The 27,697-nt window shown below is 46.7% G+C and overlaps 1 protein-coding gene across 1 annotated transcript in view; it reads left to right on the top strand.

Annotated features, from left to right (window-relative positions):
• Window positions 1-27,697, top strand: part of LAMB3 (laminin, beta 3) — a 55,400-nt gene that overhangs the window by 13,813 nt on the left and 13,890 nt on the right. The window contains exons 4-17 of the mRNA XM_006834048.1: window positions 7,409-7,523; window positions 8,841-8,914; window positions 12,946-13,137; window positions 15,188-15,251; window positions 15,656-15,849; window positions 19,373-19,493; window positions 20,144-20,332; window positions 22,353-22,508; window positions 22,917-23,113; window positions 23,475-23,586; window positions 24,494-24,872; window positions 26,537-26,697; window positions 26,806-27,026; window positions 27,311-27,508. Of these exons, the coding sequence (XP_006834111.1) occupies window positions 7,409-7,523; window positions 8,841-8,914; window positions 12,946-13,137; window positions 15,188-15,251; window positions 15,656-15,849; window positions 19,373-19,493; window positions 20,144-20,332; window positions 22,353-22,508; window positions 22,917-23,113; window positions 23,475-23,586; window positions 24,494-24,872; window positions 26,537-26,697; window positions 26,806-27,026; window positions 27,311-27,508 (2,373 nt within the window). The remainder of the gene's footprint in view (window positions 1-7,408; window positions 7,524-8,840; window positions 8,915-12,945; window positions 13,138-15,187; window positions 15,252-15,655; window positions 15,850-19,372; window positions 19,494-20,143; window positions 20,333-22,352; window positions 22,509-22,916; window positions 23,114-23,474; window positions 23,587-24,493; window positions 24,873-26,536; window positions 26,698-26,805; window positions 27,027-27,310; window positions 27,509-27,697) is intronic.

Genomic DNA, 27,697 nt, shown 5'->3' on the forward strand with positions numbered 1-27,697 from the left:
CATCCGTTTCTGCTCTCATGACAAAGGAGGCAGTTGTTCGTGGAGACAACTAGCCATATATTTCATATTCTCCTCCTGTTCCTGACTCTCCTACTTTTTCTGTTGTTCTAGGTGGATGTTGTTGGTTGTTCGTAAGTACCGTGGAGTCAGTTCCAACTCATAGTGACACTGCACAGGGTTTCTGAGGCTGTAAATCTTTACGGGAGCAGAAAGCCTTATCTTTCTCCCACAGAACCATTGGTAGCTTCAAACTGCTGACTTTGAGGTTGGCAGCACAACTCGTAACCACTACACTATCAAAATTCTTATAGAAATCAATTATTGTGCTTTGGATATCTGCTTCCAAGCTCTTAAGACCCCAGGCACTATACATGAACTATGTATGAGGTAGTACAGAGGTATTAAACATATTAATAGACCAGTTACCTGGGATGGCCCATGAAACCATGCCCTGAAACCTCTAAATCAAGGAACCAAATCCCATGAGGTTTTTGGTTGTTCATAAGCAGCATCAAAAGAAGATGGAAAAATTATCCAGACTCACTGCACCAAAAAGAAATGGTCAATGTTCAATCATTTTAAGAGCCAGTGATCCTGAAGGAAGAAGTCCAAGGTGCATTGAAGTCATTGGCAAAGAAGGAGGCACCAGGAAATAGATGGAATTGAAATAGAAATCTTTCAACAAACAGACACAGCTTCTGTGCCAAGAAATTTGGATGACAACTACCTGGCCAACTGACTGGAAGAGATATGTATTTGTGCCCATTCCAAAGATAGGTGACCCAACAGAATGCAGAAATCATCAAACAATATCATTGATATCCCATGCAAATAAACTTTTACTAAAGGTAATACAAAAATGGCTGCAACCATACATTGACAGAGTTCAAGCCAGATTCAGAAGAGGCCATGGAACGAGAGGTATCATTGCTGATAACCGATGGATCTTGGCTGACAGCAGAGAATACCAGAAAGATGTTTACCTGTGCTTTATTGACTAAATAAAGCCTTTGATTTTGTGGATCATGACAAGCTATGGATAGCATTGCGAAATATGAGTGTTCTGGACATTTAATTGTGCTTATGAGGAACCTATACATAGACCAAGAGATAGGTGTTCAAACAGGACATGGGAACACGGAATGGTTTAAAACTAGGAAAGACGTGCACCAGGGTTGTAGTCTTTCACCATACGTATTCAGTCTAAGCTGAGCAAGAAGCTAGATTATATGAAGAAAAACGTGTCATCAGGACTGGAGGAAGACTAACAACCTATGATATGCATATGATACAACTTTGCTTACTGAAAGCCAAGAGAACTTAAAATACTGATAAAGATCAATGACCACAGCCTTTGGTATGGGTTGCACCTCAATGTAAAGAAAACAAAAATCCTCACCACTGTACTAATAAACAAAATCCATATAAATGGAGAGAAGGTTGACTTCATTTTTCTTGGATCAACCAACACTCATGGAAGCATCAGTCAAGAAATCAAATGATGTATTACATTAGGCAAATCTGCTGCACAGACCTTTTTAAAGTGTTGAAGAGCAAAGATGTCAACTTGAGGACTAAGGTGTGCCTGTCCCAAGCCATGGTGTTTTCAGTAACCTCATATGCATGCAAAAGTTGGATAGTGAATAAGACCATAGAAGAATTGATGCGTTTGAGTTATGATGTTGGAGGAGAATATTGAAAATTCCATGGGCTGCCAAAAGAACAAACAGATCTGTGTTGGAAGAAGTATAGCCAGAGTGCTCCTTGGAAGCCAGTATGGCCAGACTTTGTCTTTCATACTTCCGACATGTTGTCAGCAGGGACCAGTCATTGGAAAAGAATATCATGTTTGGTAAACTGGAGGATCAGAGAAAAAGAGGAAGACCCCCAACAAGATGGATTGGCACAGTGGCGGAAGTGGTGGGCAATGAATATGAGGTTGGCCCAGGATTGGTCAGTGTTTTGTTCTGTTGTGCATAGGGTCGCTATGAGTCGGAACGGACTTGGTGGCACCTAACAACAACAACAACAAGGCAGTCTCAGCAGCTGTTTGTCTCTCTTCCTTCCTTTTTTTCTTTGTCATTGTCATTGTAGTCTTAAGGCAGAATTTTTCTTTTTTGGGGAGAAACCTTTGCATTTTACCAATGAGGAGGTTGAAAGTGAGGAAAACTTTTATCGTTTTGCAGTTTTTGTTATTAAGGACTTCCAAGTGATTGGATAAGGCCCACCCACATCATCAAGGCCAGTCTCTTTTGCTTTATGGTTAAATAGTTGTTAATGTTAATCATATCTATAAAGCACCTTCACAGCAACACCTAGACTCATGTTTGATTAAATAACCAGGCACTGTAGCCTGGTGGCATAGTCTTTATGTGCTGGATTGCTAACCTCAAGGTTAACAGTTTGAATCCACCAGACACTTCAAGGGAGAAAGATGAAGCTGTCTCTTCCCGTAAAGATTTATAGTCTCGGGAACCTTGTGGAGCAGTTCTACTCTGTGCTGTAAGGTTGCTATGACTTGGAACTGACTTGGTGGCAGTGAGTTAGAGCCTAGCCAAACTGACACTTCAAAGGAAGCATTATAGGCCCCCTTTCCCATCTCCTCATTGCTGGGAAAGTATGTGTCTAGGAGGACAGCTTCTAGCCAATCCTATTGTTTTTGTCTTTCTTCCTTTACATGCCTGTTGGAAGTACCTTTAACTTCTGGATGAATAAACTGGCATAAGGGAGAATTCTAATAGCATGTTAGAGCAAGAAGGAACTTAATTATCTCATCCAACCTTTGCATTTTACCAATGAGGAGGTTGGAAGTAAGGGAAATGTTTTTACTTGCAGGCAACTGTGTTTCTTTTGGTCTTGACTAACTTTCTTTTGGTCCTGGCTGGTGGCTGTGACCCTCGCTATAACTCCTTAGATGGACTCAGGTGACTGGTAACATTGCCCCCTGGCCTCTCTCTCATAACCCAAGCCTGTTTCCCCATTTTCCCTCAGAATTTGTTCTATGTTCTGCAAAGACACAGGGCTTTCTTTGATTTGCATTTCCTTCCTATCCCATGCCTTTGCACTGCAATCCAGGTGCCTGCTGGCTCTTGCTCTCTTCTCTGCCCTCCGCCAGGTCTAGGGGAGGGTTTGTCTTCCAGCCAGACTTCGAGCTTCTAGAAAGTTCCAGGGTAAGGGAGAAGGTCCGGTGTTTCTAGCTGGAGAGCAAGTAGGAGCCAAACTGGCTGGAGGCCTGACAGGCTGAGTTGGATAATAATGCTGTGTCTGTGAGGTAGGGCAGCCAGGAGAACACTAGCCAAATGACCCCAAAGAGGGAGGCAGCTCCAGCTGACAGCTTCCATTTAAGGGAGAGCTAGAGGCACGTAACACGTGTGCGATGAAGAGGCTTATACCAAGAGCCATACACAAGAATAAAATAGGGGGAAAAAAGGAAACAAAAGAATAAAATAGAATAGGAAAGTGAGGCCCAGAAGGATAGAAGCAAATACGCAGCTTGTCTTTGTGTGGGCTTCTACCATAAGCCACTCTATTTTCAGCCTTCTATCTTGCTAGCTAGCTGACAGGCAGAGCTACTTAAAATACCTGTTCACCAGGCCAGTTGGCTTAGCCTGGCTCTAAGGATTGAGATAAATACCTCCTTAGCTATGTAACTATGATAAGCAACACATAACTTTTAAGCTCTTAGGCCATCTGATCCCTCCATCAGTACCTGTACACGTGAAGGGAAGGTGAAGAAGGCATGGGGGCACCTCCAGACCATTCGTGGGAAAGAGAGGAGGCAGGACAGTGAGCCAGTGAAGAACATCTGGGTTATTTTTCTTTTATTTTATACCACCCTTTCTTTACTGGAGTACAGAAGTTATGACCTGTTCAACATATAAAATGTGGAATATATACCAGGGGGCTTTGAAAGGTTTGTGGAAAAATGGAATTAAAACATAATGGACTTTTTGAAGTCCCTTTGTATAGGTGTATGTGTGTACATGTGTAGGCACTGGACTGCTAACTGAAAAGCATCAAAAAAATCCATGGGAAAATTCCATTATCTTTTAATTCCATTTTTCACTAACTTTTTGAAGTCCCCTTGTATGTAGTCACTATTTTCACAGGTCAAAATGGTTGGATGTCAGCAATTTCATATTGGCACATTTGCTAGCATATTTGATTCCAAATGTTTGTTTAAAATTCCTTTAGTATATATATTTCAAATGATAATGCTTAGAGAACTTTATGACCAATTTTTTTTTCCATAAGCACTGTTACATAAGCACTTCCTCATGCAATCAAAACCTTTCTCTAAACAGTATTTGTAATAGTTACATAAAAGCCCATCATTTGGGAGTATCAGGGCATTTCCACAGACTAGGTTGGGCTGTTGCAGCTCAGTGTCCCAGGGAGAAAAAGAGCCTTGCTTAGGGCACTTGCTTGGCTGGGGAAGGGCTGGGTCAGCTCCCTGCAGAGCTGGGCAGAGCTCTGGGGAAAGGCAACCGGAAGGCAGCTGGCCCTTGTCTTTCCAAGGGCTGAGTTTAGACATAGTGGAAAAATTTGCCCCTGAGAGGCTGGCCAGAGTGGGGAAAAGGACGTGCTCACTGCCAGGGACTAAATTAGATTCCAGAGGGGAGGCCAACTGCAGCAAGGGCCATCACTTGCCCAGAAAGGTCTATTTTAAGTGCTCAGGTATCCCAGCAGCTGAGTCATCTCTTCTCTGTAGTTAATACCTGCACTGGGTTAGTCCCAGATGCCAACCTTCTTCCCAAAGTGCTCTCTCTGCCTTGGACTCTGTTTAGGGTCAGACTAAGCCCTTCTTGGGGACCACCAGGGGGAAACAGAGGCTGCCACCCTTTACCGTATTTCCCACCATGTCTGTGCTTCCCTAGTGGAAATGAGAGGAGAAGAGGGAGAGAGTGGGCAAGTGGGAAGGGACTCTACTCCTCCTGCTCCCCCAACGTCACAGGCTCTGACACTGTCTTTGGGCTCATAGGAAAGCCACGTAGTCTCATCTCCGAAATGGGAAGAGGATTGTTGTGAGATGAAATAATGTATTGTATTGGAAGTACATAATGCAGTATCAAGGAGCCCTGGTGGTGCAGCAGGTTAAGTGTTAGCCTGCTAACTGAAAGGTCGGTGGTTCGAACCCACCAGACACAGGAGATCCCACTGGAGGAAGATGAGGCATTCCTCTTCCAAAACCCTAGGGAGCAGTTCTATTCCGTCTTAGAGGGTCACGGTTAGCAACAGGGTATTTTGGAAATGCAGTACCTGATACATAGTAGCCTTTAACCACAGAATATCGCCTCTGTGTTATTCCCTCTTCACTCTCCGATGCCTCCTTGTAAACTCCCTGAGTGTCAGAAGGGGACGCCTAACAATAATGGAGATGAGAATCTTGAGCATTTATTGAGCATTCCTTCCTTCCTTCAATCAGTAAGTACTTACAGATGAGGGCCCGCTGTGTGCTAGGCATTACTGTTCCAAGATCTAGGAATAAATAAGGATCAAAAGCAACTTTCTGCCCTTATGGGGTATTGCATTCAGGAAAAATGCCAACAAACAGGGGGATGCAGGCAGTAAACAAAAAGTAAATAAATAGAAAATAAATATATAGTATGTCATGAGGGGATATGTATATACACTATGAGGGAAAATGCGGCAGGACAAGGGAATGAACAGTGTAGGGAGGTGGACAATGGAGGTTATTTTACGAGGGTACGTGTACCAGCCACTGTTTGAGCATTAAACACCTGAAGAATGAGCGTTTCGTAAAGCATTGTTGGACCTGACAAAAGCATCCACAAGCACCAGGAAAGGTGACAGTTCTCTCAGTCTGCAGATTGGAGGTGCGAGATGGACAGTGTGTGGGAGAGACAGAGGCCGACAGTCAGGGCTCCTAACTCCCCTTCTGTGCTCTCCACTGTTCCATGCTTAGTCAGCTGTGAACATAGCAGGGAGTTTCTGTAACTATAGGCACAGGCAACGGATATCCACTCAGTCTCCTGGGATGGAGCTCTCGGGAATCAGTTTCATTCAGCTGATACCACCTGTTCTAAGGAATTGACTTAGTCAACTTATTGGCTTCCCCAGAGCCAGGAGACCTCAGGGAAAGCTCCAGAGTGGTCCCAGGTTCTGGGGAGTGAGGGCTTAGAGAAAAAAATGAACTTATGACCCATGATGAATACAGCCTCACCTCTGCAGAAGGATCAGCAGGCCAGGGAGGCTTTTTCTTTGTCCAGGCCCTGTTTCTACTTGTGAGTGAATATGGAGCCTTCTGAATGGTGTTCTTTAAACTGGGACCTTCACTACTCAGATAAAACATAGATGTGAAGTGTGTCACCCAGGGCAGGTGGGACAAGATTATGCATGTCTCTGTGTTGGATACATGTACAGGCACAAACTCAAAGAATATGGGACATGTGCGGCGGTCATGTTCTTTTTCTTGATGACTTCTGAACTGCCTTGGAACCCACAGGGCTCAGTTCTGTCTCTTAGCACACACCAGGGGTTGGGCTCAAGCCAGGGAACGTGTGGTTACTGGACATAAGGCTGATTCCCTCATGGTTGTCCACTTGGGCCCAGATATTCATGGGGAAGGACTTCTGCCCTCAACCCTATGGCTGCAGTCTCCCTCTGCCAGGTGCCTTCCTGGCCTGAAGCTGCTCACTTACAGAGTCCTCTTTAGTAGGGCTATACTGTGGTTCTGTAGAGTAGGCCCTGGACTGCGAACTGAAAGGTCTGCATTTCAAATCCACCAGCTGCTCCAGGGTGGCTGTGAGTCAGGACCAACTAGACTGCATTTAACAACAACATAAAAACATACTGGCTCCAGGCTTCTTCTCTGTGGGTAGGAGGATTCTCCAGGTTACTAGAATGAACTGAGATATACTATGAAGCTTACTAGTTCTTGCCTAGCACACGTTGGTTGGTTGGTTATGGGCTATGGTGTTGGTTCCAATCCATAGCAACCCTACATAGGATTTCTGAGCCTATAAATCTTTACGGGACCAGAAAGCCTCATCCTTCTCCCATGAAACAGCTGGTAGTTTCAAACTGCTGATGTGAGATTAACAGCCCAACTCATAACCACAGAGTGTGTTTCCCTACCTTTCTTCTTTTTGCCTTTAGAACTTCATTTCTGTTTCTCCTTAAAGTAATAATGTATACCAAATGATTTTTTCTGCCACTTTATACCTCTACCCCAATCTCACCAGCTATTTATTTACCTAGGTATTAAGAGGGACACAAAAAGATTAAATTAGAAGATGTCAGAGAGGCTAATCGTCCTATGGGTGTTAATGAAATCAATGGAAACCAAGTTAGCCTTTACACTGAGGGAATGTTCTGGCTCTCGGGATACAAAGGGAGAATTCCACCAGAACCGTGCCTGAGTTTCTCCTGCCTTTCTCTCCCACAGTGGCAGATGAAATGCTGCAAGTGTGACTCCAGGATGCCTCACAATTTCAACAGCCACCGAGTGGAGAATGTAGCTTCATCTTCAGGTCCCACGCGCTGGTGGCAGTCACAGAATGGTGAGCACCTGCTACCTACAGGGACCCAAACTTTGTTTGTTTTTTTAAACTGTTTTATTATAAATTATGTGATAGTTTACATGGGAGAACATTAGCTTTACATTCATCCTATTGTATATCGTTACATTGCCATGGTTACAATCCCCTCCATGTATCATCAACCAACCAAAGAGTATTCCCGCAAGCCTGTCCCCTGGTCATCAATACACAGCCCCGCTCTCTCTCTGGGTCTAGAGTCTCCAGCTGCTCCATCTCTCCATGTCATCGTCTCTGCCTCCATCTCTGGTGTCACTGCTTCTCTGGGTAGAGTCCTGCTCTCCTCTCTTCTCCCTTGATGGTCCCAGAGATCTCCGCTCCTGGACTGCAAAGTCAACCACTTCCTTCCTTTTGCTACAAAATATCTACCTTTACATTTACAACCCTCACAGTCAGTCCTGATAGTAATTATTCACTATTGTACCACATGAGTGCTATCCATATCTCCTTTCATCAGTCCCGCCCAGACAGATTGGATACTACTCAGTGAAGAAGGGATCCAAACTTTAAATTTCCATAGGATGGGGATGGATAGAGATTGGCCAGGAGCCCTTTGGGCTTCTCAGACATTTCTTATGGTGGTGGGACAATGTGGTTGACAAGTACCTCAGTATTTGGGGTCTGTCAGATGGCATTGATGGAGGGGTTTATTAGAGTTTAAGGAAAGAATATGAGAAGAAGTTTAACCCAACTTCATTACAATGCACTTGTTGTAGGAATTGAGCTTTGGGAACAAGATTGTGTTGAACCAGGAAAGCTGAAAGTCTTCAAGGCATTAAGTAATGATAGGAAGGAATTTTGACCAAGAACAGACAGCGTCTTGAATAGCTTAAATAAGTAGAACCATGCTGTTGTTGTCAAGTGCTGTTGAGTTGGTTCTGACCCACAACGACCCTGTGTAGGGTTTCTTAGGTGCGATTGGTGAGCTGGTGAACTGCCGACCTTGAGATTCACACCAACTTTGCAGTCCTGTGAATTAACCCGCAGCACCACACCAGGACTCCCAAGTAGAACCATACTGGCATCATTTCTCCCCAGGCGAGAAATCAGAGTTTCTGATGACACTGTGGGATAAAGCACGGGACTGCAAGGTCGGTTCGAACTGCAAGGTTAGTGGTTCAAACTTACCAGCTGTTCTTGGAAACCCTATACAGGGTCGCTATGAGTCATAACCGATGGTACTTAACAACAACAATAAGTGTCAGTACAGCCCAGAGGGCTCTTCAGGGCTGAAAAGGTGGAACATCTCTGGTCTAATGTTACTGCCCTTTGTCCTTGTAGATAAGAACCCCGTCTCTCTGCAGCTGGACCTGGACAGGAAGTTTCAGCTTCAGGACATCATAATGGATTTTAAGGTGTGCTTCCTGGAGAGGGCAGTGGGTAGAAGAGGGGGGCTTGGACCCATAGAAGAGCACAGAATCATGATGGCATCACATCCCAGGCTGGTGTTACCCTCACTCTGACCCTATCTCATGATGATAGCCGAGGTCTCACTTCAGGGAGAACAGGGGCACCCCCAGAATACCTGTCATGGTTGTGTGGTGGTTCTACCCCTACTCTCACCCCATGTGAATAATTTAGCTCCGCCAAGTACCAATTTTACTAGACATGATTGCTTATTATGAAGTCCCTGGGTAGTACAAATATTTAACATACTTGGCCATGACCCAAAAGGTTGAAAGTTCAAGTCTACCCATAGGCACCTCAGAAGAAAGACCTGGCAATCTTCAGAAAAACCAGCCATTGAAAATCCTATGACATGCATGGGGTCGCCATCAGTAAGAATCAACTTGACAGCAACTGGGTTTTGTGTTGTTGTTGCAACCTATTATGCAGTTGTGCATTGTTGGTAGACTCTGTTTTTGTAACTCTGCAGATAGTTAGTCAATTGTCCAAAGGAGTTCTGATGTGTTACAACATGAGAGCTGGAATGGACCTTAGAGATCTTTAGTTTAACACACAGCTGTGAACTTGTCCATCCACTTGAAAGATACGCCTTTAGAGCAGCCCTCTTCATGGGTAATCTACTCATTTGGTGCTATTACTTCACAAAATAATTCAGGAATTCACTTTCACAACAGATTTCTGATATATTCCTTGTGGGAAGAATATTTCCACTCATTTGTGGCAGAACATCCTTTTTTTTCTACCCTCACAGAAAGATTTCATTCTTTCTACAGCAACAGTCAACTATTTAAGCATCACAGTTGACTGATAAGATTATATGATTAGGAAGGGATGACATCATTTTCAAAGAGTTAAAATGAATTAGGAATAAAAATTAATAGGACCTATTTTCTTAAATGGAGTCCTGGTGTGGCGCTGTGGGCTAATGCATCAGACTGCAAAGTCATTTGAACTACAAGGTCAGTGGTTCATGCTCACCAGTTTCTCCTTGGAAACCCTATACAGGGTCGCTATGGGTCGGAATCAACTCGACGATAAATCGACACTTAACAACTATTTTTTTACATGACTGAAGAAGTTGGCTCTAAGAGGCTTATCCCAAGAAAAGGTCAAAAGTATTTTGAGAAATGCCAGCATCCTTTGACTAAATGCCCAGCCTGTGAATGTGAGAACTTTGAAAGGCAACCTTCATTTGGATGGATCCTGTTAAATAGTTTCCTTGCTTTTTTATCATTCACCTATTCATTTATGTGTCCATTCATGCTATGTATAGAAGCAAACCCTGATTATATGTTAAGCTTTGATGCCAGATTTTAGGGATGGGAAAATGAATAAAATGAAATCATTATCCTTAAGTTGCTTTATGTGTAGGGAAGACAGACCAAGAGACAACAGCCAGAGAGTATGTGGAGGGCTCTGAAACTGGAAAGAAGAGGTGATAGTGACAAAGAGGAAAATATCTAGGTTGACCTCTCTTGGGGGCATCAAAGAATGCACTCAGGGAGAGATTAACCCTCATAAATCAGTAATAACCAGGTGAAGGATAAAGGTCTTTCCAGGCAAAAAGGACATCATGTGATTTCAATAAAACGCTAACTGAAAAAAAAAGAAAAAGAAAAGAAAAGGACATCATGTGCAAAGGCCAGGAAGAAGAGGTAAAAAGGTGTGGAATTGAGGACAGCGCCTCAAGGGGATGGACATGGGGTCTGGAATGGTAAATGTGTGTGTGGTGACTTCAGAGGGTGGGCAGTATCAGGTGAGAAATGTCTTTTCAAATGCAAATGGTGGCAGCCTGATGATTGAAAGATTCATCTAGTCAGCAAATGTGCACTAAGCACTTGCTGTGTGCTAGATGCTGGGCTGGGAATACAACTGTGACAACAAGACAGCTGGGGGTAGGGGGACTTCAGTCTACACCAGTTGTTCTCCTTACGGGGTGATTTGGGCCTCACAGAAGACATTTGGCAGTGTGGGGCATTATTTTTGAAGGAACTCTGGAGACGTAGTGATTAAGCGCTTGACTGTTAACTGAAAAGTCATTCCATGGAAGGAAGATGTGGTAGTCTGCTTGTGTAAAGATTATGGTCTGGGACACTTTATGGGGTAGTTCTACTTTGCCCTGTAGGGTCACTCTGTCCTAGAGAGTTAGAATTGACTTGACAGCAGTGGGTTTTTGTTTGGTTTGCGGGGAGCGTAGCGTAGAGCGGTTACGAATGGGGCTGTGAACTTTATGAGCAGCAGTTTGAAACTACCAGCTATTCCGTGGGAGAAAGATGAGGCTTTCTGCTCCCGTAAAGACTTACAGCCTTGGAAACCTTACAGCCTCGGAAACCCTGTACAGGGTCACTATGAGTCGAAACCGACTCCACGGCACTTAACTACCACCATTGACATCTAGTGGGTTGAGTTGAGAGAGATTGGTAAACATCCTACAATGCACAGGACAGCCTCCTCCCCACCCCCAGTAAATAATTATTTGACTCAAAATACCAATAGTGAGAAGCCCTGGTCTAGTGGGAGAAGAACAAAAGCAGGAAACCAACAAATAATTGAAAATTGTGGTGACTGTAATAGAGGAAACAAGCAAGTTGCTGTAATAAGAAATAATGGTGTGGGCTGAGCAAGGTATGGATAGGAACATGCACTTTCGATGGGTATGCAAAGGTCTTGATGTGGCCATGACATTTAAGTGAGAACAAAAGAGAAGGAAGCCACCAGGGGAAGGGCTGTGAGGAAGGAGCCAGCTTGGTGTGACAGAATGACCATTCACAGCTTCCGGTAGAGCTGGGGATCATGCTGGCACAGGGTGAGGTGAGGAGTGAGGCAGGGTCCACGTAGCACAGGGTGTCTTCAGCTGCTGTTGGGAGTTTGGATTTCATTAGTATATCCTGGGAAGCTTTGGCAGAGGTGTGACGTGGTCCATTTTATATTCTAAAAAGAAGGCTTTTTTCTGTATTGTGACATATGTGATCAAAATATGAGTGACGGAAGAGGGGTGGGTGATTAGGTGGGGGGCTCTCAGAGATAGATGGGAGGAGGTGGTGGTCACCCAGAAGCTGGAGAGATGGGTATCTTAATACCACACTGGGCAGCTTTAAAGAACAGAAGTTAGTGTTCTCCAAATTCTAGAAGTTTGAATTCAGGGCATGGTTCTAGGGAGAAGTTCTTCCTTGTCCATTTCAGTTTCTGGTAGCTGTGGTAATCCTCAGCATTTTGGGGCTTCTAGATCCATCTTCCATGTCTGTCTGTCTTCATATGGGTCTTCCCTTTGTGTTTGTTTCTGTGTCAGTTCTGCTGTTTTTATAATTCAGAAGCGATTAGATTTAGGGCCCATCCTACTCTGGTTGACCTCATTAACATAGAAAAGTCCTATTTCCAAACAGGATTGCATGCAAAGTTACAGGATCCAAGACATTGTACATCTTCTTGGGAGACACAGTTCATTCCTAACAATGGTCCTAATTTTGGAAGTTGGACCTGTTTTGGGTGTTGGATTTCTGAACATGAAGTTCAAAGAAGCCATCTAGGCTGGGAGCAGTCAGCATAAATTCACTGAGTAAATGGGTATAGGGAGGCAGGATGCTCTGTGAAAGAGCTCATGTTTGCCTAAACCATGGCAGTGGACAAAATCAAGACCTAGCAAGCATAAAAACTGATTAGCTGTGGGCAGTGCAGAAATGGGAGAAATTTCCAGCCTGGTGGCCATGTTGCAGGCTGAGCTAGGCACATGTCTTCTAGAAAGGTGATCCCATTTCCATGATTTCCCTGGTTCCCCTCAGGAAAACCTGCCAGGGTCTGTGATGTGCCAGGTGGAACCCGGCTCCCTCTGCCACCCTTCTCCTTCCTCACTGCAGGGCTCAGAGCTCATCAGCATTTCTTTAGAGACCTGTATTTGTGGTGGTGGCCTCAGGGGACACAACACTAACTCTTCCGGTTCCCTCAGTCACTCAGGGCCCTCATCCTGCCTTTGTCTCCACAGGGGCCCCAGCCCGCTGGGATGCTGATCGAACGGTCCTCAGACTTTGGCAAGACCTGGAAGGTGTACCAGTACCTGGCTGCTGACTGCGCTTCCACCTTCCCCCGGGTGCGCCAGGGCCAGCCTCAGAGTTGGCAGGAAGCTCGGTGCCAGACCTTCCCCCAGAGGCCTAGTGGGCACCTGAATGGAGGGAAGGTAGGTGGAAGGGCCTGGCCTGCAGACATTAGCATGGGGAAGGGTCTCTGTTGTCTCCTTGCTCAGCTCTCACCCAGACTCCCATTCCCACTGTCCCAGGACTCTCCCTCAGCCCCACCAGTCTGGCCTCAGCTATCTGACATAGGGTGGTCCTCAGTGACTCACTGTCCAGCCCGGAAGTTGGCTTGAGAAGAGATGAGAATACCTTTGATCTGCTCACCTTGCTGTCTTTCCTGAACTCTCTAATGATGACCGCAGGACATTCTTTGGTCATCTCTTTGCTGAGGGACACTTTAGAAACATCTTGAGTCCGCTGCATAAATCCAACCCTACTCTTTCTTTCAGCTTCTTCCTCCATTGCTCGTTGGCACATTCCTGCAGTTGAGAGGGTAATACCAACTTCACTTCATTGTGAGGACTTTTGGATGGTTAGTGAGATACAAGTGAGCAAATCACACATATGTAATTTATTTTCTGTCTCCTTTGTTGTTAAATGCTGTTGCATCGCCTCCAATGCACTGCGACCCTCTGTAGGGTTTCCAAGGAGAGGCTGGTAGGTTTGAACCATCGATGGTTCAAAAACACACCTTAGTTAGGTTTTTAACACAAGACTGAACTTTTCAGGTTTGAGCCATCTATTAGTCTAATCCTATCATTTCAAACACACAGCCCCTCTCAGAAACCCTATACACAGTTGCTATGGGTTGGAACTGTCTCGGGGCACTTAACAACAACAGTCATTATTAACATGTGGCTCTGTGGTAGAATTCTTGCCTTCCATGTGGGTTTGATTCTCATCCAATGCCCGTATTTCAGTGGAGGCTTGAATGTAGTTACAACACTGAATAGGATTCAGCAAAACTTCCAAACTAAGAAAGATTGGGAAGAAAACCCTGGAGATCTACTTCTGAAAACTTACCCAATTCAATGGTCCAGTCCTGTTGTGCTCATGGGGTTGCCATGAGTTGAGAGTTGACTCAATGACAGGTTACAGGGACAGCAAAGTCCTTGGAAGTAGTTCAGGTGGAACCTGCAGTTCAAGGTCACCTGAATTGAAATACTCAGCTAGAAGCATCTCAGATGATTTCTTCCCTAATCCTCTCCATCTGAGTCTAATTCTTTAACTTCTTCCACACTTGCTTTCCCTTGTCTCTAGATGGAGGCTGTGTTTCCCCATCTCCTTTCTCAGTGGCCCTCAGAGCCGTCTATCACTGGACTGAGGAATGAGTGAAACTGGGACTCTCCTGGGGACAATGTATCTCTTCCCTTTGGTTCTAGCAGTTCCTCCTTGGTCATATCTCATCCAAATCTATGGCAATCATAATATGCAGACCCCAGATCACAACATGAGGACTCTTCCCTGATATCTGAAGCACCGATGTGAAAACTCTTCCTAGGATGCTATCATAGTTAATGAGTGCTGTTTATTCAGAAGAACAAGCATAGATGGTGTTGAGGCTGCGCTGGGTCATCACATCTGTACACCCAGGCCTTTGTGTCCTTTCTTTCAGGATAAGTCTTGGGGCATTTAGTATCCCACAGCCCCTTGTGGTGCAGTGGTTAAGCGCTTAGCTGCTAACTGAAAGGTTGATGGTTCAAGCCCACCAGCCTCTCTGATAGCCTGTTCTGTATAAAGATTTACAGTCTGGCAGTCACCATGGGGCTGTACTCTGTCCTACGGGGTCACTGTGAGTTGGAATTGAACTCCACAAGAATGGATTTTTGTGGTTGTTGTTAGCCCCTTATGTGTGGATTATGCATTTTAACATAACTTTTGACCCAAGGAAATTGGTGAACTCTTGGGATTCCTATATTTTTCATTAGCGAGGGGAGATTGCACACAGGCACACACAGAGATTCCTTTTGAGCCCAGTGAGCATCTCCTTCCTCCAAAGCCCTTGGCTAGCTTCATATCCATGCTCTATGTCAGATTCCAGGGAAAAGGGACTTCTGAGTGAGATGGGGATGGTGGGGCATGGAGTGGAAAGGGCTGCTTTTTAGCCATGCACTGTTGATCTCTTCAGTTCTTTCCTTTCCCCTCTCCCTGCAGGTCCAACTTAATGTCATGGATTTAGCTTCTGGAATTCCAGCAACTCAGGCTCAAAAGATTCAAGGTCAGCGTGACTTCTCCTCTAGCCTGTAGGACTGAGTATGGGTATGGGGAGTGAAGTAAAGATGGAACATAAGGCACGGATTTCTGGTTTTATACATTTCTGTCAACATGCTTGGGGATTTAACATTTTGTTTGCCTGCCCCACAGGGGTACTGTGGTAGCCTTGAGGTTCACAAAGTCTGAGTTGGGAAAGCCTTCTCCCCCAGATAGTAGAACGCAGTTGAAGATTGAGGGTTAGGGATGGTGGCCCTAGTATAACCTTATGTAGCCAGGAAGGAAGAGATGATGAGATAAGAATTAAGTGTGTGTCCCTCCTGCCCCTGGGACACTCTATGTACTTCTAACTTTTATTCTTTCTTTTCCCTTCCCCTACCCTTTCCCTCGTCATTGTTTGCTCCCTCTTAGAGCTAGGGGAGATCACAAACTTGAGAGTCAACTTCACCAAGCTGGCCCCTGTGCCTCAGAGGGGCTACCACCCACCCAGTGCCTACTACGCAGTGTCACAGCTGCGTCTGCAGGGGAGCTGCTTCTGTCATGGCCATGCTGATCGCTGTGCCCCCGCACCAGGAGCCCCTGCAGGACCCTCCACTGCTGTGCAGGTAACAGCCCTGGTGGGAGGGGACATGGGCAAGGCAGGCTAAGGACATCCTTGGAAGAGCATTACATTTAAGAGTGGGATAGTCAATGACTCAATAGGAAAAAAACTCAACAAACACTAAGTGGTCATCATTTCAAAATTGTATAGTACTTCCTTAGACTGCCTCTATGGTTCAGAGTGACTTTATTTTCAAGTACATATAAGTAAATGTGTGTGTGTGTGTGTGTGTGTGTGTGTGTATTAGAGGCATTTAAAGCAATGGTTTTCAATCCTGGCTGCATATAAACAAAGTCAATGCCTAAACCCCTACTTTCAGAACCATATTGTTGTGTTGTTGTTAAATAGGTTTTATTTTTTAGGTTGATAGAGAAATTGTGCAGTAAGAACAGATTTTCCATCAACCCTCTTCCCCCGATACAGAGTTTCCTTATTATTATTAATGTCTTGCATTCCTATGCAACATTTGTAGCAGTTGACGAGCCAATTTTAATACATTATTATTATTATTATAAAGTGTATAGTTTACATATAGGACTCACTCTGTGTTTTACAGTCCAGTGGGTTGAATAATTCCTTGTGTCCATCATTACAGCATCATACAAAATAGTTTCACTGCCCTGAAAATGCCTTTGGCTCCATTCTCCACCTTTCTTCTGAAACCCTTGAAGATGATGATATTCTTACTGTCTCACTGTTTCCAGAATGTGGTACTCATATAGTTGGAATCATACAGTGTGTTTTCCAGACTAGCTTCTTTTACTTGGCAACAACATGCGTTTAAGGTTCCTTCATGTTTTTTCATGGCGAACAGCTCATTTTTTTTTTAATCACCAAATAATAATCCATGGCACTGTAGGATAAGTACTGGAGTGCTGCTAACCTCAAGGTCGGTGGTTCAAACCCACCAGCTGCTCCGTGGGAACCCTATACAGGGTGACTATGAGTAGGAACCTACTCAATGGCATTTAACAAGTGTTGAAATACAAGACAGACTTAGCAAACAAAGACTAATACAGATGCTAAGTCTGTCGTTTCACTTTTCTGGGGCTTTAGTTCCTTTGTCAACATAAAACAAAATAAAGTAAAACAACAACAAGAAAACAGCTGCTAGTTTTTAGTTGTGTCAACCAACCCATGGTGACCCCATGTGTGTGGAACATGCTCCCCATAGACTTTTCAATGGCTGAGTTTTCAGAAATAAATCACCAGGTCTTCCTTCTGAGGTGGCTCTGGGTGGACTCAAACCTCCAATCTTTTGGGTAGCAGCTAAGCTCATTAAACATTTTCACCACCAGGGGGCTCTTCTGTCAACATAATTTGTTGTTAAGTGCCCTCGGGTTAGTTCTGACTCTTAGCAACCCTGTATAGGGTTTCTGAGGAGTGGTTGGTGAGTTTGAACAGACGACCTTGCCGTTTAAACCGACCTTATGGTTGAGTGCTTATCCTACAGTGCCATACCATGATGAGTACCCTCTCGGGGAGAGGGACATGAGGAAATTATATAAAGTGGCTGGGGAGGGAAGTGCAACTGAAGTGAACATGCCATCAGTTTTATTCTTTTCACTTTGGGACCAGCTTCTGACCCAGACTACAGGGAGTCCAGGTGAGTCCAGTTCAGAGTGAGGGAGGTCACTAGGGTGCATAGATAAACAACTCCAGCGCAGAGGAATGGCCAACATCTGAGGAATGCAATATACTGTGGGATTCAGGGGAGGAGAGAGCCTGTCTGCTCTGTGGGCCTCAAATCTGGCCGTACAAGAATCACCGCTTAAAAACGTGGTGACATCCCAACAATATGACATTCTTTTGTTGTTAAGTGCTGTCCAGTCAGTTCCAACTCATAATGACCCTGTGTAGGACTTCTGAGGAGCAGCTGGTGTGTTTGAACCACTGACCTTGTGGTTAGCAGTCTAGTGCTTGTCCTACAACACCATACCAGGACTCCATATGACATTTGAGTAAAGGCAAAATCATATATAGTGAAAGACCAATGAGCCAGGCGTTCAGGAATGAGGTGGAGGGAAGAGTAGATGGAGTCTAGGGTGGTGTGGTGATTAAGCATTCAGCTGCTAACTAAAAGGTAGGTGATTGAATCTACCAGCCACTCTGTGGGAAAAAGATATGGCATTCGGTTTCCTTAGAGACTTACAGCCTTGGCAACCCGGGGGTGGGGGGTGGGGGGTGGACAGGCACTTGGGTTGCTATGAGTTAGAATTGATTTGACAACATTGTGGTTTTTGTCTTTGTGAAACTCTATAATATAGTAAGCTGGATGCATTAGTATTCAGTATAATATAGTAATGTTTGGCAACACAAAAAGGGAACTCTAACATAAACTGTGGACTTCAGTTAATATCAACACAGCATATTGGTTCATCCATGGTAACAGATGTAGCACAGAAATGTGAGATGTTAATAATAGGAGAAATCATGTGTCGAGGGGAGGGGGAAGTCAATTTTCTGTCCCATTTTTCTGTAATCTTAAAACTGCTCTAAGAAATCTATTATCAACCCTCCATCTACCTGCCCCGCTGCCCTCCAAAAGGTAGCCCAGCACCTTGACCCGTCTGAGAAAGCTGTGCTTGTTTGATGTGGGCCTGCATTGGTGTTTGATACAAGTTCCTCAGGTGATTCTGAAAAGAAACCTGGGCTTCAGTCCATGGGCTTAAAGGAACCAGGCAGGCTTATGGAAGGAAGTGCTATCTTCAACTGGAGTTTAACAGGCAAGATTGTACTGATGAACCAGAAGAGAAGGGAATTCCAGCAGAAGGTACCCTCAGCAAGGTCAAAAGGTGGGACAAATCAGGACCCATAGAGGGAGCAGCTGAAAGTTTTATTTGGCTGTGCTGTTAGGAGTAGGAGAGGAGAATGTTCTTGAATGCCAGGTTGAGGGTGCTGGGCCTAATTTGGAAGGCAATTCACACACAACAGCTCTTCTATTTTTATATCTTAATGACTCTAGTAACAATTCTTTATAACAGTCTCATTAACCTAACAACAACACTCATAGATTGTTTGAATATAAATCTCAGAGGACCCACAAGTTTCTAGAATTATATAGTTTGCCAACAAGGGTGTCTGAACACATTCTAGACTGGGAAGCATGGAGGTGTCCAAGTATAAGGAATGATTAAAAAGAAAAAAAAAAATCCATCCAGAGGAAGAGCAGGGACACATGCCCACAAGCACGCACACACACAGACACACAGAAGGACGGACAAGTGGTGCCATTTAAGTGCTGTAAAGTCTATTCCTACTCATAACAACCCTGTATAGGGTTTCCGAGGAACAGCTGGTGAGTTTGAACCACCGACCTTGCAGTTCAAACTGACCTTGAGGTCGAGTGCATATGCTATGGCACCACACCAGGACTCCACAGGCAGTGCCCTAGGAGCTGAGTAAAGGCTGGGACATTCAGGGACAGTATTCTGGTCAAGCTAGGGCCTGAGCTGGGAGAGGGCAGCCCCATCGTTGGGACCTCTCTTCGTTAATTATCTCTGTTGACTGATGATCTCTTCTCCTAGGTCCACGATATTTGCGTCTGCCAGCACAACACTGCTGGACCCAATTGTGACCACTGTGCACCCTTCTACAACAACTGGCCCTGGAGACCTGCAGATGATCAGGACCCCCATGAATGCCAAAGTATGAGTCTAGGCTCTCCTCCTGCCCTGTGCTGGCCTGGATCCAATGATGCCCCTTCTGGGCCTTGATGGACTCACCTGGGACCCAGGGCAAATCTCCTTTTTATGAATGAAATCTAAGCCTACTTAAACCCCAGCCAGTTAGGCTTTTCTTCTTCTGTGAAATGGAGAGAGTTTGGGCTACGTCCCTCACTGTCCTCATCCTTCCCCTCAGCCAGGCCTGAGGCCTCTGTCTCTGGCCCAGCCTGGCCACAGTCGACACGTGGCATGTGAGGTTCAGAACCCCCATAATGGGAGTCAGGAGGTCTGAGCTCTCTACTCTGCCTTCTCACTGGTCCTGTAATCTGGATTAGGAGTCTTAGGGTGGTGCAAATGTTTAACATGCTCATTGAAAGTTTAGAGTTTGAGCCCACCCAGAGGCAGCCTGATGATCTACTTGCAAAGAATCCCCCATTGAAAACCCTGTGGAGCACAGTTCTACTCTGACACACAGGGTCGCCATGAGTCCATGCCAACAGCATCTGCTTTTTAAACTCCTTAAGTAAATGACACCCCCTCCTTGAGCCTCAGTTTCCCCATGTCTTTGCCATGAAAGTGCTTTGTCGGTGGCAATGATGCCAGCCGAACATCAGACTTGACTCTCTTTATCAGGGTGTAACTGCAATGGACACTCAGAGACATGCCACTTCGATCCAGCCGTGTTTGCTGCCAGCCAGGGGACACACGGTGGCGTGTGTGACAACTGCCGGGATCACACTGAGGGCAAGAACTGTGAGCGGTGTCAGCTGCACTATTTCCGAAACCGGCGACCTGGTGTTCCCATTCAGGAGACCTGTATCCGTGAGTAGAGGCTCTAGGCCCTGGCGTATCATCTGTCCATTAGCCCCCATCTGTGTACTATGCCCCACCATAGTACAAGGTGACCTTGTCTGCATTCCTGGGGCACAAAGACCTGCAGGGAGCAGGGAAACTTGATTATGGCCAGGACTTGTTTCAACTTAATGACTACACAGGTCACTTAAGGCCCGTGGACCATCAATCAGTCAGTCAATTTGTAGCCTGTATTTTAGACATGGGAGAAGAAAGAGTAAATATAAAATACATTTCCTGCAACTAAGGAACACACAAATATTTGGTAATATAAGCCATAAACCCAAACCCACTGCCATAGAGTCAGTTTGCCCTATACAACAGAGGAGAACTGCTCCTTGGAGTTTCCAAGACTGTAAATCTTTTTTAGAGCAGACAGCTTCATCTTTCTCCTGTAGAGTGACTGGGAGACTTGAATAGCTGACCTTGTGGGAAGCAGCTCAATGCTTAATCCACTATACCACCAGGGATCCTTAATGTAAGTCATGCACTCATGAATAAGAAGAGAGGAAGGAGGGAGGAAAACAACACATACAGAGCACGCCCTGTGCACCTCATGGTTTTCTAATGTGGATTTGGCTGAAAAGAGCTGAGTGGGCAGCTGAGCTCCTTTGATTTTTAAAAGGAGAAAGAACCCGACCACTTCTGATACCCCAAAGAATGTCAGAGTGATCTTCCTAATGGGGACCAGTAGGGGCAGGAAGTAGAAGGATCCATGAGCAAGAGGGGAGGGAAGCATCATCAGCCATTGGTCCCTCCTTCCCCTGCCTGTCCTCCATCCAGCAGAATCCTGTGCACTTGCTACACAAATCTTATAGTAATGCTTTGCTCACAAACTTCAGAAGGCTTCCTACCACATAGAAATAAAGCCTAGTCTACTGATAGCATACAAGGTCCACAGTCAGGCCCCAGCCAGTACCCACCAACCTCATCCTGATGCTCCTCCACGGAGCACCCTAGGTACCTGTGACAGCTCAACCTCCCCAGACACGTCACCTTGGTACATACGTTTGTGTGTACCTGTGATTACCTCCACCTGGCAAGTCTCCTTCCCGCTCCTTTCTCATGACTAACTGGCAACCTTCCAGTTGCCCTTCAAATTCCCTTTATCCATGTTTATGTTATTACCTTTGCCATGTGAATGAGGTATGTTGTTCATTTTCTGTCTTCCCCAACACTGAGAGCTCCTTGAAGCAGGGATTATGTTTTATGCCCTTAGTCCCTAGCATAATAACTGACTGGCAAGTAATTAATGCTTACGGGATGTTTGTTAAATGAATGTATGAATGTAATGTAATGGAACACCCAGGAATAATATAGCATGTTCACAAGTGCCAATGTGTTCATTTAGGAGAAAGCAAGCTAGACTAACAATATGGTTGGGCAGGTTCAATCAGGTAAGACCTGGATGGAGAAAGAGTCTTATATTTTGAAAGACATAAAAGAGATCTCAAAGTGGGAATGAGGGAGGCTGGGTCAATTCCTGTTGATATTATTTGTCTGTGTAAAGAATGATATAGACTTGAGTTTGAGCCCTGCTACTTACTTTAAAGAAGTTGTTTAAATGCTCTGAGTCTCAGTTTTCTCATCTGTACAATGGGAGTATTAATACCCAACTCCCAGGGTTATCCAAAAGGATGAAACAATATAGTATGTGATAGGACCTAGCTCAGTACATGACACTTAGCAGTTGCTCAAGAAATAAAGACAGGCAAAAATACACCTGCTAGTACTTCACTTGTGCCAAGCACGGTTTCATATTCTTTATTTCCCATGAGAAGTCTATGAAGAATATATTGCTATTATCCCCATTGTTATTCCTCCACATGAAGAAACTGAGGTACAGAGAGGTTAAGTAACTTGATTAAGGTAAACAGATATTAAATGGCACAACAAGAATATGCACCTGGGCATTCCAGGTCCTAGAAGCAACTCGTAACCTTCTCCGTTTCTTCTTTGTTCCTCCTGTGACTCTGCTTTTGCCCCTCAGCCTGTGAGTGTGACCCGGATGGGGCGGTGCCAGGGGCTCCCTGTGACCCAGTAAGCGGGCAGTGTGTGTGCAAGGAGAATGTGCAGGGAGAGCGCTGTGACTTCTGCAAGCCGGGCTTCACTGGACTCACCTACACCAACCCACAGGGCTGCCACCGTGAGTAGCGGGAGCCCGGCCCACATAGTGCGGGGCAGGCTGCCTGGGGCCACCAGACTCATGACTGGTCCTGCTCAATGTGTCCTCTCCAGACGAAATCCCAGCTAAAGGATGACAGCGGGGATGTGCCTTGGCATTGCCAGGAGACCCCCACTTGTTTCCTTCTCCCACAACACCGGGTGCTATACCACTGGCATCCAGCAGGTGGCAGCATGGGTTCAGGTTGGGTGCTGCCAAACTGCGGGTGACTGGGACTGGTAGGAGCGTGCAGTGTCTTGTTAATCAGCCCTGTTATCTGGAAGGAAAGGCTCAGCTCTTTCCCCTAGCCGGTTTCACTCCCTGAACGTCCATCCTCGGGGGGTGGGTGATTTTGTGTGGCTTCCCCTTCAGGACCTCTCTCTCCCGTAGGCTGTGACTGTAACATCTTGGGGTCCCGGAGAGACATGCCGTGTGATGAAGAGAGTGGGCGCTGCTTGTGTCTGCCCAATGTGGCAGGCTCCAAGTGTGAGCAGTGCGCTCCCTACCATTGGAAACTGGCCAGCGGCCGAGGCTGCGAGCCTTGCGCCTGTGACCCGAACAACTCCCTCAGCCCCCAGTGCAACCAGGTGCGCGGTGCAGCGTGGCGGTGGGGTCCTTCAGCAGGACAGGGGTCTGGACACCAGCTCTGTCTCACTGCACGCCGCCCCTGTGGGACTTCTTAGAGTCAGGGCTGGGCCCTGTAGGGAGACCACCGAATGTCCCTTTCCTTCTGTGGTCCTCAGCTTTGGCCATGCCATCTTTGCCATACCTTCTACAGTGCTCTCTGGACTTTGACTTTAAGCTTGACCTTGAAGTGCGGGGTGGGGGTGGGGGACAGCAGCTCCACAGGCAGCCAATGGGGACCCTGGATTCTGTGTGCTGACTCTGGAGCTGGGATGTAGTCTCCAATACAAGATGGAAACTGAGAGCACCCCTTTTCCTTCCCAGTTCACGGGGCAGTGCCCGTGTAGGGATGGATTTGGAGGCCTGACATGCAGCTCTGCAGCCATTCGCCAGTGTCCGGACCAGACCTATGGAGACGGGGCCACCGGATGCCGAGGTGGGTTCACTCAAGGTGGGGTGTGCGTGTGCAGGTCTGCCCTAGGCGCAGAGAGAATGGATTTATTTGTGTAGTGAGGGTTATTCACACCCAGCCTCTAGGCAGGGAATGCCAGGCCACCCCTAGCAGATGGCTGCTCTTCTCCAGTGTTCCAGAGGAAGAGCTTTATCTAGAGCTGTGGGTTAAGTATTGGGCTGCTAACCATAAGGTTGGTGGTTCAAACCCACCAGCCACTCCTCAGGAGAAAGGTGAGACTGGCTGCTCTCATAAAGATTGAGTCTTGGAAACCCTCTACAGGAATAAATTTGATGGCTGTAGGTTGGTATAAATGGTTCATTTTATACTCAGTCGCTAACTGAAAAGTTGGAAGTTCAAGTCCACTCAGCATCAAGAAAGGCCCGGTGATCTACTTCCAAAAATCTCGGCCACTGACTAGCCGATGGAACACAGTTGTATTTTGACACATATGGGTCACTGTGAGTTAGAGTTACTGGACAGTGACTAGTTGTGAAGATGAAATAAATTATTGTGCATGTGTGTGTGGCTTAGAACAGTGCCTGGACCACATGCACACAAAACCAAAACAAAGCCTGTTGTTGTTAAGTCAATTCCAACTCGTGCCTACCCCATGTGTTACTCAGTAGAATTGAGCTCCTTAGGGTTTCCTGCCTGTACTCTTCAGGTTGGTAGTTGAGAGCAAGCCATTTATACCTTCCAGGGGACTTGGCCCACAGTGGACACTGACTCAGTTTTGCTCTCATTATTATTGTTGCCATGGTTGCTATCCTGGCTTTCACAGTCAGTTTTTCTAAGTCATACAGAAGGATGCTAAGGTCAGACCTCCTCTTTAGATGCCTTCATCTTCCTCGACCTCCCGTCTCTAACCATCATTTCTTTCTGACTCTAGCCTGTGACTGTGACTTCCGGGGAACTGAAGGCCCAGGCTGTGACAAGGCCTCAGGCCGCTGCCTCTGCCGTGCTGGCTTGACCGGGCCCCGCTGTGACCAGTGCCAGCGAGGCTACTGTGATCGCTACCCAGTGTGCGTGGCGTGCCATCGTTGCTTCCAAACCTATGATGCGGACATCCGGGAGAAGGCCCTGCGCCTCAGTGGCCTCCACAACACCACGGCCAGCCTGAAGCCTGGGCTGGGTCTGGGGGACCATGGCCTGGCCTCCCGCTTCTTGAATGCGAAGAACAAGATTGATCAGATCCAAGCCATTCTCAACCGTGCCTCCACCACAGAGCAGGAGGTGGCCCAGGTGGCCAATGCCATCTTCTCCATCAGGTAGCTCCCTTCCCTTGCCTCCTGGGCATGCATAGGCACACTGATCTTCTCACATGTGTCCAGCCCTTCCCAGGCCTTCTCGTGTATGCTTTTGCTTTTCATCATCACCATTGTCTTGTGACCTTGGTGTGGTGGGCGCAGGTGATGGATGCAGGCACAGGGAGGTGACGTGACAGAGCCCCTTGGCTACAATGATGCAGAGCCGGGCCTTGGGCACAGACCGGTAGCTCAAACTGGGTGTTCTTTAGAGAGAGCAGCTTTGGATTAGTCACCCTAACAGAGGGCATCAAAGAGGCGGAGCTCTAAAAATAGCTTCTATTTGCCTTTGGAATGGAAGTGTCCCCACCCACACCCCATCCCACCAGCAGGGGGATTGGGTTCTGGAAGATTCTACAGTTAGTTTGCTTACCCTAAGCACCGGCTGACTGAGGGTGCGCAGAGCTTTGGAGGTGTATTATGGGCAGCAGGGAGGAGGCAAGCTGAGGAGAGTGGGTAGCTGAAGTACCCTCTGTTACTCCTGGTCCCACAGGGCCTTCCTTTTGGAGGCTCTGACAGAGGAGCTAGAGCAAATGTTGGGATCCATTCATTCATTCACCCCATACTTTTTAATCATCTTTTATAAAACAAGGAGACCTGGTGTGGTGCTGTAGGATAAGCATTAGACTTCAAGGTCAGTTTGTACTGCAAGGTCAGTGGTTCAAACTCACCAGCCACTCCTATACAGGGTTGTTATAAGTCAGAACCGACTCAATGGCACTTAACATTTGTGAAGCAAGCATTGTGCTAGGTGTTGGGGATATTATATTAAGATTAAAAAGACAGTCTTTACCCTCAAAATGTTCCAATGGGGGAGGCAGACGTGTAAAATGTAACTATAAAGTGATGTTGGAGTCGGATCCGATTCTTAGCGACCCTGTACAGGGTTTCCGAGGCTGTAAATCTTTACGGGAGCAGAAAGCCTCATTTTTCTCCCGCAGAACAGCTGGTAGTTTTGAACTGCTGACCATGAGGTTCGCAGCCTGATTGGTAACCATTATGCTACCAGAACTCCATTATAAGGTGTTATCACCTTATAAAGGAGGGAAAACGTTGATGGAAGGGTGGCCATGAAGGCTTTATGGAGGTGGTGCTGCCTGACCTCCACAGATACCCAGCAGTCTGGATATACTGGTCTGCAAGGGCACAGGCCTGAGCTAAGCCCAGAGGTGCAAGAATTGAAGGCTTGGGGTCTTGGTAGTAAGTGGGGCTGCAATGAGCAGGGAAGACAGTGGAATCTCTGAAGTCTCAGTGGCAGGTGTGACTGAAGTCAGCCTGAAGAGACTGAATCAGGTGAGGTAGGGGTCACACTCCTGTGGAAGCCAGGAGCAGGAACAGCAGCTTCTGAGGGATGGGGGGATGTTAGCATCTCCCAAGTCAAGGGAGGAGAAGGCTTTGTGGAGGCCACACTGAGAAGCCACTTCAGAGAGATGGAGAGACGATGGCACCAGCACACCCAGCCTCGGCCCAGGAGAATCTTCTTCAGCTTGTGGGTTCTCCCTTCTGTTGCCTTTGCTGAAGATCCCTGCTTTTTCCTGACTCCATAGCAGTTTCTCTAGGAAAATGACTGGTTCTGGGGAAGCCAAACCCCTTCCCATGTTCTAATGAAAGCCCTTCTCTCATCTCAGGCGGACTCTGCAGGACCTACAGCTGGATCTGCCCCTAGAGGAGGAGATGCTGTCGCTCCCAGGGGACCTGGAGAGCCTGGACCAAAGTTTCAATCAGCTCCTCATTGTGTACCAGAACAAGAGGGAGCAGTTTGAAAAAATAAGCAGTGCTGATCCTTCCGGTGAGGAGAGGGCTGCCAGGGTCTCTCTTACTCTCCCTTCTACCTCTTCCTCTCATCTCCCATCCTCACACCCAGGGGTGACTCAATCCTTTCCCCCTCTTCTCACAGGAGCCTTCCGGATGCTGACTGCAGCCTATGAACGGTCATCCCAGGCAGCCCAGCAGGTCTCCGACAGCTCCCGCCTGCTGCTTCAGCTCAGAGACAGCCGGAGAGAAGCTGAACGGCTGGAGAGGCAGGTGGCAGGAGGAGGAGGTGCCAGTGGCCCCCAGCTCACAGCCCTGAGGCTGGAGATGGCTTCCTTCCCTGACCTGACACCCACCATCAACAAGGTGGGCCCTTGACTCATGGCATGGAGCCCCACTTCCTGGAGGCCCCCAGCTTGCCGCACGTCAGCTACCTATTAGGGCAGACCCACCCTGGGAAGAATACACCCCACTCTCCCACCCAACCCCACCCATGTGCCCTTCACAGTGTGCTCAGTGGTTGCCAAGGAAACACATTTCTGGTGCCTAGTTGCCATAGAGATGTTGACTGTTTGTTTTCTGGGTATGGGATGGGAGTGGTTTTTGAGGAGTCTTGGAGTGCCTTCTTAGACATCCCTATCTCTCCACAGCTTTGTGGGGGCTCCAGGCAGGTAGCCTGCACCCCCACAACATGCCCCGGTGAGCTGTGCCCTCGAGACAATGGTACAGACTGTGGGGCCCACTGCAGAGGTGCCCTGCACAGGGCGGGTGGGGCCTTCCGGACGGCTGGGCAAGTGGCTGAGAAGATTCGGGGCTTCAATGCTCAACTCCAGCAGACCCGGCAGATGGTAGGTGCAATGGGGTGAGGTGAGGAAATAGAGAGGATAGAACCTACCAGGCAATTTAGAATTCCCAGGTGACTGAAGTCCAGAGATTCAGGTGTCTGGCCCAAAGCCTCACAGCAAGTGAGAGATGATTTGGAGCCAGTGTGGTGTTTTTTTTTATGTTATACCCACACCATTCCCTCCCCCCCCCCC

This window comes from Chrysochloris asiatica, unplaced genomic scaffold, assembly GCF_000296735.1.
Source record: "Chrysochloris asiatica unplaced genomic scaffold, ChrAsi1.0 scaffold00009, whole genome shotgun sequence".
Taxonomy (NCBI): domain Eukaryota; kingdom Metazoa; phylum Chordata; class Mammalia; order Afrosoricida; family Chrysochloridae; genus Chrysochloris; species Chrysochloris asiatica.